Source organism: Diadema antillarum, unplaced genomic scaffold, assembly GCF_040938485.1.
Source record: "Diadema antillarum isolate AM-2024a unplaced genomic scaffold, OU_Dant_1.0 seq00000569_RagTag, whole genome shotgun sequence".
NCBI classification, from domain to species: domain Eukaryota; kingdom Metazoa; phylum Echinodermata; class Echinoidea; order Diadematoida; family Diadematidae; genus Diadema; species Diadema antillarum.
The window spans coordinates 1,497,480-1,509,576 of NW_027271507.1; the positions used below are offsets into that span (position 1 = coordinate 1,497,480).

General features: G+C 38.8%; 1 protein-coding gene across 1 annotated transcript; it reads right to left on the reverse strand.

Moving 5' to 3' along the window:
* Nucleotides 1–1,973: 1,973 nt before the first annotated feature.
* LOC139735315 (phospholipid phosphatase 5-like) lies at nucleotides 1,974–11,879 on the reverse strand. The gene is made up of 8 exons (XM_071646068.1): nucleotides 11,756–11,879; nucleotides 9,469–9,601; nucleotides 8,491–8,599; nucleotides 7,551–7,638; nucleotides 6,457–6,520; nucleotides 4,750–4,874; nucleotides 2,901–3,071; nucleotides 1,974–2,152 (listed from the first exon to the last, which is right to left on the reverse strand). The coding sequence occupies exons 2-8, from the start codon at nucleotides 9,555–9,557 to the stop codon at nucleotides 1,974–1,976; spliced, it is 825 nt and encodes a 274-aa protein (XP_071502169.1). The 5' UTR covers nucleotides 9,558–9,601; nucleotides 11,756–11,879.
* Between the last annotated feature and the right edge of the window lie 218 nt (nucleotides 11,880–12,097).

The window sequence follows — 12,097 nt, forward strand, 5'->3', positions numbered from 1 at the left end:
CATAAACTTATCAACAACAAAAAACCAACAACAACAACAGCAATAACAACAAAACAGACAAAAACAAAACAAAACCTCAAAGTGTACAACCCAATGGGAATGTATTGCGTTTTGTGCTCAGCTTACATCAGCCCCGACCCTGTATACTACCTTACATGTACACTGTATTAGCAGCTGGCAAGAGATAGTCCAACATTAATAATTGTCTGGGGGAGTTTACATGGTCAAACTCCTGTCGTAGAATGTTTGGGGAGCTCACACATCACCGTTGCCTGGGCAACGACACATAACATGCAGTATTCTGTCAATACTGGAGTGAAGTATTGATAACACTAATAACACTCATCTTTGAACAATGGTTCTCTAATGCTTACAATATCAAAAGGCTATAGATAAAGTAAAGATTTGACTTTTAATAAAAATTCAAGATTAATTGTATTTGGTTATCTGATAGGGATTCAATCAAAATAACACAAAGAGGCAGCTAACAGGTACTTTGATTTTGATTTCAGCAAAGTGATTTTTTCAAAAATTGAAACAAATGAAATTAAAAAATGAACACAGACTTCTGGATTTCTGGTCTAATGCCTTTATTGGCAATTACTGACTATAATTTTTGCCTTCACTGCTGATTTTGGCAAAAGTGTATAACTGACAATATTTGAGTGTGTACTAGTGAACACAGATTCTCCATCAAAATTTCCCTCCACTTCTAACACGTGTGCCAGTCGACGACACGAACAACATGGATTTTTGTCGATTACTGTTCACATTTACTAGAAGTTGCCACAAGTTGTCATGAAATTTAAATTTTGATACAACTTTAAAGGGGATGGCTAGTAACTGATTAGTGGGAATCAGTGAGAATGCTGAGGGATGATTGTTCCAATCCTTGTGGGATTCATTTAAGAGTACATTATATATCTATTCTTGAGTGAAAATTATTTGCTTCAGAATGGTCTCATATTCAAGTAATGTGCAGTTTAATGCTTCCAGGTAAGCGTCCCTGGTCAGCGACGGGGCATTAATCTGCACATTACTTGAATATGAGACCGTTCTGAAGCAAATAATTTTCACACAACAGTAGATATATAATGTACTCTTAAATGAATCCCACAAGGACTGGAACAATCATCCCTCAGCATTCCCACTGATATTCCCACTGATCGGTTACTAGCCATCCCCTTTAAGCTGCTTTCCCCAAGTTTTGGGGGAGGTGTACAATTTTTTTTCAAATTCTGTTTCACGCTAATTAATGCAGATAATATCACATAGATCATATAACTATCCAAATTTGTTTCCAAAGGTAATTATCCATCACAGCAGTTTAAAAAAAAAAAACCAGACACAACAAAACAAAACAAAGCAAAAATAGAGCTAATGAAAGTTTGATGACCTGCATCCTAAATGTACTTAATTGCATTTTGAAAAAAAACATTCTGGAATGAAAGCTTTATGGAAAGTTCCTACTGTTTATCACAATGCGTTGAGCAAAAAGTTACAGTTAAAATCAACCATACCATCACTCTCAGCCAATCATAATCCTGCATTCGAAACATAATTTGCTGGAATGTTCAATTTCATTAATACTATGGCTTTCAAATACAATCGTGTTCCCATCTTTCTTTTCTTCTTTTTTTTTCAGAGCAAAATGTAAGAGTTGTTTTAAAACTATGAGCAACACAGTGTATTCAGTGTCTCATCATTCAAGGAAAACATCTCTAGACATCTAATGTATTCTATCACTAGATGACATTGAATGAAATATTGCAACAGATTCAGTTTGAAATCAATCTTCATGTACATTACAAGTCAATTAATGTCCATGAATTCTCCAACAATACAACCAAGTATGCATGCGCCAGAACCAACCTCAAAGACTGATAAATCTTTCACCAAAATCTTTTTGATGCCTTCTTGCCCTCCATTCCCTCCCCCCACCCCCCTTCCCCCCCCCCCACCCCTTGTCTGGGTTACACCAGCTTGATGTTCCCGCTTTGCGCCTGCACACTTATCTCCTCAAGAGTGGCGTCCGACGGGGCACAGAGAGCTGCGTACGACTTGTCGCAGTGGGGAAACGTCAGCGGCGGGTAGTACTGTCGATAGATGCCATACGCCACGACCAGGCCAAGCAAGGAACCAACTGCTACATCTGCACCGAGTTAAGAGAGTGGGAAATCACATCATGCAAAGAAACCAATTACTACTTGCAGGGTCACAGTGGAGGTCAAACCATTGAGTCTGGCTGTAACATAGATTACTGTAAAAGCTATCATTTTCAAATATAAATATTTTTTGCAAAGGAGGTCACAGACATTTTCGAAGATGTTGCTTTTGCAATTTGACACCAAGGGTATCTTAAGTGCCCCTAATGCCTGTCCATTCAATCTGCCACTTTATGCAACCAAGATCTGGTGGCGATATTTTCATGTGTCCCTTACTTGTGGCCAAATAGTAATTTGCAACATTTGCACAAATCAAACCCTTACAAAAATAACAGCTTTTACATTATTCAAACAATGGTTCCTCACTCTTTCAAACACAAAATACTCTCTTGCCCTCGAAGATTAATACACTGTAAATGTTTCATGGGCATAATGGATTTAGTTTTAATTTTACACCATGCAGTACACACTTACTACAATGTAGCTCATGTTGCTCAGTATCAGTTTCACCAAACTAAATATTCATGGCATTACCCATTCATTTCTGCATCTCTTCAAACCAATATGATATCACTGCAAACTTGGACAAGCTTCTTCATTGGACAAGCTACTTTATTTGCATAACTACCATTAATTGGATATTTTGGTCAACTAATTTAGACAGCCTCTGCACAGACTGTAATGTACTCTTTCTCACTTTCCCTTCACATCTAAACACATCCATCTCTACACTACCTTGATAATGATGGCGGTAGTCAGCCGTTCTGGAAAGCGCCACCATGAGGGCAATGTACAAAGGCAGCAAGGTCGCAACGATCTTCCAACCAACACCTCGACCTTGGCGCTCAACGGTGTGCAGCTTCCCGGCAAGATAGAAGGCTACGAACCCAAACGCACAGAATGCCACTGTTGACAGAATAAACACAATCATTAAATGCACTACCATGTCGTCGTTAAACATCCATCAAATTAATGACTGAGATGGCATTTTATCACCCACCTGAAGCACACAGTTGACTTTTTGACATAATGCAAAAGATATAATAGTAAACAGCATTTGATAAGTTTGCACAATAAAATTAGACAAGTACCCACAGGTGTGTCAACAAAAATGCATTATGCTCAATGAGAATACTAAACTTTGCAACAGCGCCTTGGTGAGATGAAGTTCATGTCATAAATCAGTAAAATGTAATTTAATGTACGAATAAAAACAACACTGAGAAATTTGAGTTTACAGTGCAGTTAATTGCAAAGCTTCCAAGGTCCCATACATCATTCTTTTTTTCTAGCAGCGAGCATGGTAATTTTTTTCTTTTACACTGAAATGAAGCTCACTTATCTAGATTAACCCTAACTTACCTGGGGGGGGGGGCATAATGGCCCCCCCCCCTTGACAAATTCCGCGACCATTCCGGCGCGCAAAATTTTTTGACTGCGCCGCTCGCTGACTTTTTACTTTCAAGTCTCGCGCAACTTTTGAGACCAAATTTGTCGCGCCCGGGTATACCGTTCCGAAGCCACGCCCCTTCAAAAAATTTTCGTCAACCCCAAAATTGCTCAAAAACGTGATTTTGTGTACAAAGTCAATACAAATTGTGTTTTTTCAATTATTTCATATAAAGATTCATATTTTTAATTTTAATGGCTGAAATCAATCTATTTTAGTATAATTATGCTTCAAAAAATGTGTATGACAAATTCTGTTGAAAAAAACAACAAAAACAAAAGTTCGAAAAAACAAAGAAATACATTAAGAAATTGATAAAACAATAAAAAACATAAGAAATCAATTTTGATACTGAATTTTTTTTTACACAGAAATGTTTGGAATGTCACTAGGAATATTTACACCACAAATCAGCATTCCATAAGCTTTTATAAGCCAATTACAGACAAAAATGAGTTTTTCTGCATATATTTGCATAATTAATTGATTTAAAATAGAAAATGCAAATTTTTTGAAAATTTAACTGAGCAGTCTTGTAGATTACATCCGGCTTTATGTTCATGCAAAATTTTGCGGCGATCGCGCGATCAACGGCCGAGATCTGAAGGGGGGGCCATAATGCCCCCCCCCCCCCCCCCCCAGGAATTCAAGCTCGCTAAATAGCCCAGGTAAGTTAGGGTTAATAGTATATTTTTCTGATTATTTGAACATCATCATCCTTATAAAACTAAACTGCTGTTGCACATCACTAGTTGCAGTCACAGCTGGAAACTGGGCAAAATTCTCTGGCATTTGGTAGTGATCCTCACATTGTTCCATCAAACTACCCATTTTTAGAGTAATTGAAACTCTTTCTTACCTACCAAATCACATTGCCATCAGTAAATGGTCGCTGATGTCAAGGCTTGATCATGATAGTTATAGCCAAAGTTCAAGTATCTTTGACCTTGACCACTGACCTTTCATAACTACCAGTCACTTTGAATTACTGTCATTCTTTTATATGTAAATTTAATTCTCCCCCATCATACGCACACTTGCTGATACAATACTAAATGGTAGGCTGAAACAAAAGTCTCAAAATTCAGAATCAAAGGATTCCTACAGCATGCAAAAACACAGTTTTTAACTTACATGAAGAATGTCCACTAGGGAAACTTTTCCTTCCTTCTTTGACAGTTGCTGGGTCCCCGGTACACACAAGATTTGCTGTCATCACTCCGTCAGGAAAACAGCGTGTGAAGAAATCTGGACGTGGCCTTCATTTTTTTTAAAGTAAAAAGATGAATGAAATGCAATGATGATATCTCTAGCACACGACTGTAAGTTGCTGTGCCTTGTAACTTGATTTCAAACCCTTCTGACTTTTGAGACAGATGAAAAATATACGCTTCACCCAGTGGTATGGTGCAATAATTTCCCTGACAGTACAAACCAAATGGAATCAAAGTATGAAATATCTGGCTTCACTACCAAAAAGAACAAGCATTATTTGACAGGGATTAACCACATTCAAATATCAATTCACATTGCAGTCAAGTGTACCCACACAAAATGCTAAACTACGTATGACAGCATCGGAATTTTCTGATTATGCTGACTGCCAAAGAACAAACATAGGACTAAGCACCACAAACAGCCAGCATTTTTGCACAGCTCACATTCAAGGACTCTTACAAGGGAATAAATGGTAGCAGGGTGACAGAATGAAGCCAATCAAATGCCACTCAACAGTCAAGTGGACTACAGCTGCATAGAGAACAACCAGACAAAACATAACGAAAGTTTCTTCCACTTCAATTATGTCACCAGTAACATTATTTCATCTATGCATATGATGTAGCAATCAGTATCACTGTCTCGAGAAAGTACTTAACTTCCAAATCACACATCATTCTTATCAAGCGTTGTTTGTAAGTTGGCATGGTGACGTAAATAAGGAAGAGAGATTTGCGGTTACAGTACATCATTTGGAAGGTGTGAAGACTGCTTTTAGTTTCTTTATAGTTTCCATTGTGAAAGTGGAGGGCAGTGTCCTTTGTTGAGCTGTGCGAAAGTTAAGCCGTTGAGCTGTTTTACTTTGATGAAGCTTATTATCAACAAACCAGAGCTAGAGTGAGGGTTTGTGTTGTAACGAGTCTGGCATGTGGGTTTCAAAGCATTCTATGTGCATATTGGCAATGATACGTGAAAGGAGAGTCCAAGACTGCCCCTTATTGTTTGGTTTTACTTCAGACATCTCTTCCTCAACATTCTTATATCTGCCCAAATTTGCTTTTATCCACAGGATGCTTCACAATTTTTTTTACCACTTGCCCAGTGGGGCAAGTAGATTTTCAAATTGTTGCAGAACACTTGCCTCAACATGAATTTTACTTGCCTAAATAGAAAGTTTGAAAAAAAAAGATCTAGAAAATCATTTGTAAGTCTCAGGGTTGATAAAGCACAATAATTTGAATAAACAGCACACATTGATTCTTATGCTTACAACCCTACCATCTTTGCTCAATTTTGCTTTCTTTCTTACAGTCCTATTCAGTTTTAAAACACTGTGTACGTCAGCCATGGGGGGGGGGGGGGGGGGGTGGGGCGCTTCCAAAATCGGGAGAAAATGCTATTTAGTGGGTTGTGCAGTGAGTCAGGTGCATTAAGTCAACGCAAAAATCAACTATTGCTAGGCATGCTGAAGCCCTGCAGTTATGGCCGAAACAGTCAACATATAAAAGAGCACCAAAATTGAACTGGTCTATAGTCTTGTGATGATTTGCGTTCTGAATAAAGATAGTGTGTTTGGCATTTCAAATCTTGGACTGATAAAGCAAGTCTTGGCAGCCATCTTACCTTCCTATTACAAGTTTGATGCTGTTTGTCAGGACTGAATTTAGGAGCTCTGCTAACGAACATGCTGCAATGTAAAAGACATTGGAAAATGCTGTACATATCAACTCTTTGCATTTGATGTAGGACTACACAATCTCACAGTGCATTGCATTATTTCCACACAAGTCATCCCTGCAGACACACCCAATTTCTTGTGCATAAAGGTGACATATAGTAATTTGCTTGGCTCATACATGATTTACTTGACCACCTACTATTACTTCCATGATACTTTCTCTTTGAGGACTATGCATCATTAAGGGATTCCCTGATTTTTAAAATTCTATAATATTATAAAGCAGACTATTCAGTGTCAGTACAATAAGACCTTTTCCCTTATAAACAGTCTTTTCGCAAGTCTGTAAGCATCTTGACCAAGAACATTTTGTTGGTAAAAACCAGGAATATGAGATAGTAAATGTAGACAAAGAAAAACATCCTCAGACTAATATTTCAAGTATATTGAGGATCCATCAAAATGAATAATATCACAATCACTCGGCAAAGCATCACTGACTTTATGTCCAAACTCAATTTTTGTTTTAAAATTTTTACCACATACAATATCATCAACAAATGCTTTCTAGGAGTCAATAACAGAATGATACCATACGATAAATGACTTGTAATATGAAGTGAACTCTAATCTGCTCAATCATTTCAGTTATAAATACCTGATAAGCTTTAATGATTCTAAGTCAGAACTGCATTCAGCATAGTTTTATATTCATGACAAAGAGGAAGCACAAGTGGAAGAATTCTGTACAATTTCATCTGAGGAATTATAATATAATTCTGGACCTAAAAGCTTTTAAATACCATGAATAAAAATACAAATTCTTTCCTCTTTTTTATTTTCCCCATTTTCTCAAACTTGCTGTCATGTATACAATAATCCTGACATAACTTGCATCTTGCAAACTAGGTCTGTCATGAACTATCTTCTATGTTTCTCCTTAAAAAAAAGGGGGTGAAATTTGATTACTACATTTACTCTTGATATACATAACTGGCAACATTGCATACTCTCACTCATACAGAATGACATACTGTACCTAGCACAGCTTGAACGAAGTCTATATGATCTTTCCGAAAGATGGAGAAAACTAGTATCGTACACAGTGGCACCAGAATAGCCAAAATCTGATGAAGAGCAGCAGACATGGAAGAAGTCCTTATTATAGTTCAATGAACAGAAATATAGCAGAAGAGGTAGTGTTCATTAACATTAAATGTCACAGGCTATGTGATACAGATCAAGGATTGGTACAGAGTATACACCCAAAATCAATTCAATCAAAGTCACTGTGGTAGAGTGCTGTGTTTATTCAGCATTTAAAAACAAAACAAAACAAAAAAACAAAACAAAAAAACATGCACACTACAATCCTCATCTATGAAAAAATTCTGTGATTATTCAATACTTGCTGTATAAAAATTTGTAGTCATTCCTGAAAGCACTGCACAGGCTGTATAATGTATACCTCTTACTCCTCTTATGTATTTTCATAATCCACACATTGGGTCCAACAGCATTTCGAAGGTCGCCTTTCATTTTGAAATTAATCCACGAATACACAGCCAGGTAATTCTGCATAAGACAATGCAAGTAATTTAACGTAGGGTCTAAAAAATTAAACTGCTTTCCACCCACAGCCCATGATATGACACTTTTATTGATATATAATTGATAAGATATCCAGTGCCAATACCCAGAGTAAAATTATGAATGAAATTTCAAGTATGATTCATACATAAGAATGAATGCATTGTCATCCATGTCTTTTGCTCAATCTCACAATGGTCACGATAATCACAGTGCAGTTTGGCCCGAATTTTCAGCAACCAGGATTCTTCTGAATTCTCTGAATCACATATATGCCAAAGGATCATTCCTACTCGAGAGTGCATAAGCAGTAATGATACATGTACCTATATAGTTAACATCCCCCACCAAAAATGTCCAATAGACCTTATCCCATGATGTCAACTTACAAAGAGCATCCTGGTTGACACTGTGCTATGTTCCACATGGGGGTTCTTGTACAGCCACATTTCTTCTGGCTGAATGACTCGCTGAAAGGGGTCCAAATCTTCAGATATCCTATCGATCATGAACAGAAAGTATAAAGCTTAATATGCTTTTGAAATACCTTCACTAGAACTATCCACACAACAAATTTGCAATCACCACTTTTGCCATCTACGTTCTTAAATATGATTTCACATTGGGTTACTATTATTATTATTTTGTTGTTTGTCTTTTCACTGAAAGAGTGTTTTTTTAATAACAGAGTTTTCAATATCATGCACAGCATGCATATTTTGAGTAGTTTGGTGTGTTCTTTGGAACAACTGCACGCCAACAAAACAAGCACTCCAATAACCCTATCCAAGGAAAGTTTCTGGGCACAAGTGAAAGGTAGATGGCTATTGTTGTCTTAATACAACTAAAGAAAGAGAAAAGAAGGAAAAATATTGAAAAAAAAAGGCAGATCAACCTAAGACAAGCTTAAGGACTACTGTGATAATTTGTCATGATGACAAATTACATCAAATTTGAATACAATGAGAAAAAAAACCTGATAAAAAAAATGATCTGTCACTTTGCTAATGCATTATCACTGTGCACTTCAATCTCATCAACTCAAGGCTATACACAGTGTACACGTACCTGCCATACATAAATCATACATATCTCAGGCCCTTGGATGTACATCTCATGCTGTGAGGTCTGGGAGAGACTTACAATTTGATAACTTGAAAACAGTGACATCACATACACTGATTTCTCCCAGCACACAATATACTACATGCACACACACACACACACACACTTTAACTCTCTCCCTCTCTCTCTCTCCCACTCACACACACACACACACACACACACACACACACACACACTGAGAAATACCCACTTCATTTCAAGACAAGTGATCAAGAGTACAAAATGACAAGGTTGCTACTAACAAGAAGGCAGCAAACAGCGACAGCCTCAAGAACACCTCGGCAAACATGTTGACGGCTTGTGTGTTGACCGTACACCTGCAAGACAGCATTGTGATGAGATGAGCGTGGTGACATCAATGTGGGCTGGATGGGTCTGACCGTGTGAAGACAGAAGGAAGGTAGGAAAGAGTAAGGATAGACAAGATAGTATGATGGAAGGATGAGATCAGTGAAAAATGAAATACATATCATATCAACAATCTTCAAAGTATCATGTACTAGCTCTATTCATACTGATGTATACAAGACATCAAATCTCCCTTTCCCATCTTCTATTCCATATTTATCAAGACATTATGATATTGATTAACAATGAAAGGAATACAAAAAATTGCACTATTATGTCATAATTTTCTTATTCTTTATTTCAAAAATATGCAGCCAGTTTTTTAACAATTGAGAAACTCTAGAAGGGCAGAGATTTAATACTTCTGACGGCAAGAGGTTATATGTGACCCGCTACAACAAAAAGGTCCTAAAGTCGCGCACGGTCGAAGCTGTGAAAATCGAGTTTGAAGTCAGAGCATTAAAATTGGTCAAAACTTACGATTTTCTGATTTTGATATTTTATTGGAGTCTAACATGTCTTCTATCATCTGTCGAAATTTTGAAGCAAAATGATCAAAGGAAAGATTTAAAAAATAGCGTTTTACTGAGCCATGTTTTTTGGCGTTTCAACGAAGCAGAAACTGGTTCGAAAATTTGGATTGAGCGCCACAGATAGGCTCCGCCCCTAACAACGACCAGAGTGATCTCATTGGTCAGTTTGCTGCTTGCTGCTAACCGAAGCGTGAAGCTCGCACACTGGCCAGTCGACTGGTGCGTGCGGGCGGGATGCGCTATGCTCAGCCGCTTCTCACATCCTGGTCACTGATTGGTTGGTGAGGAGACCGCCGACGCTGATGTGCTTGAATGAACTCTTCAAGGGTTGCTAGGGCTTACCTTCTACTGTCCAGAGGTGAAAACTGACTTGCGTGTCCCTTGATCGCGATTGCGTCGAAAGGAAGACTCTTAGGGCGCTTTTCTCGAAACAGTGATTTTCCAGACGTCTCGACATGCTCTCTTTTAAACATCGATATCTCCGCAGCCGATTATTTTTCATAAAATGTGTTATATATCAATTTAAAGCAGAAAGATTAGGGGATTATATCACGCAATTTTCAAATAATCGACCTCGCCCGACTTTAGGATCATTTTGTTGTAGCGGGTCACATATGCTATGAGTACACATATTTTCTTTCTCTATTCTTGAGCACCTTTGATGCATTTACCAAATCAAAGTGATCATTGCAATCCATCTTAAAGGCAAATAGAGAGGTCTACTGTTGATGGATACAACAGCTAGAGTGGGACTAGCTTTATATAGACAACTGGCAGAATTGGTTGTGTAGGCCTACAGTAAAATCCATCCAGACACCAGACGGTGTACTCAGTACCATCCTCTGACCTTGGCACACACTAACTGACTAATGCTACCCTCCAATCCATGGAGCGGGAGCTTTTACCAATCACCAGGCACCATCTCTGCTCTAAATGATTCGAACTATGACCTGGGTATATCCTTGCCATGTGTGTGCTACCATAAATCTCCTGATCTACTCCATAGCACTCACCACTGTAGAGTTTATGTGGGCGATCTATCTCAACCTCATTGATTCCATTTATGTCGAACATGCCAAACATCCGGCTCCTTCTATCAAATCTGGCATGATAATGTGTCTGCAAGGACCAGTGGAACTGGTCAGGTTTTATACAGCATGCTGTGTTGAATTGGTTGCACACAATTTTGTGATAAGGTCCGTGGCCGTCGTCGTCCGTGGGTCATTCATATCATAAGAATTGGCCAATTCGCTAGTCAGCACAAATAATTATACCGATACTGAGCCGGGATAATCTATTATTTAGATCTCTCCTCGTAGACTTCTATCTGATTAATGCAATAGGCTCATCACTATCACTCCACTCTCATATAATGACCTACAACTACAAGATCTATGAGCAGATTGCAGACAATAACGTCCATTCTAACAAGACTGCTGATATTTGATCATATTCGCCACATTTATCGTGTCCTGATCCTGTAAAGCACTTGAGCCGATGCCTTTACAGTCCCAGATATTACGTTTCACGTAACATCTGCGAGTATTATCCATAGCTCGTCACGTTACTTAAAATTGTCATCGGTCAAATCCCTCAATATTCTAGTAATTTGTGAAATGCCATCTTAATTGACGATCTAAGCACTTACTTCCGTCGTGCATTAGACGTGTGTCTCTGATTCCGGTACTCCCAGACAGCGCTTGACGCGTTGGTCTTAGAAAAACGAAATTAGGGTAATCTCCACACGTCGTATCCGATGTTGGGGATGATTGCGGCCCTCGCATCCAACCTAGCCACGTTTCCACTGTACTTGCGCAATTTCTATTATCGCACTAGCTGCGCTGCGAGGGCGCTTGGGGGGGGGGGGGGGAGGAGGGGAGGGGAGGGGAGGGGAGGGGAGGGGAGGGGAGGGGAGGGGAGGGGAGGGGAGGGGAGGGGAGGGGAGGGGAGGGGAGGGGAGGGGAGGGGAGGGGAGGGGAGGGGAGGGGAG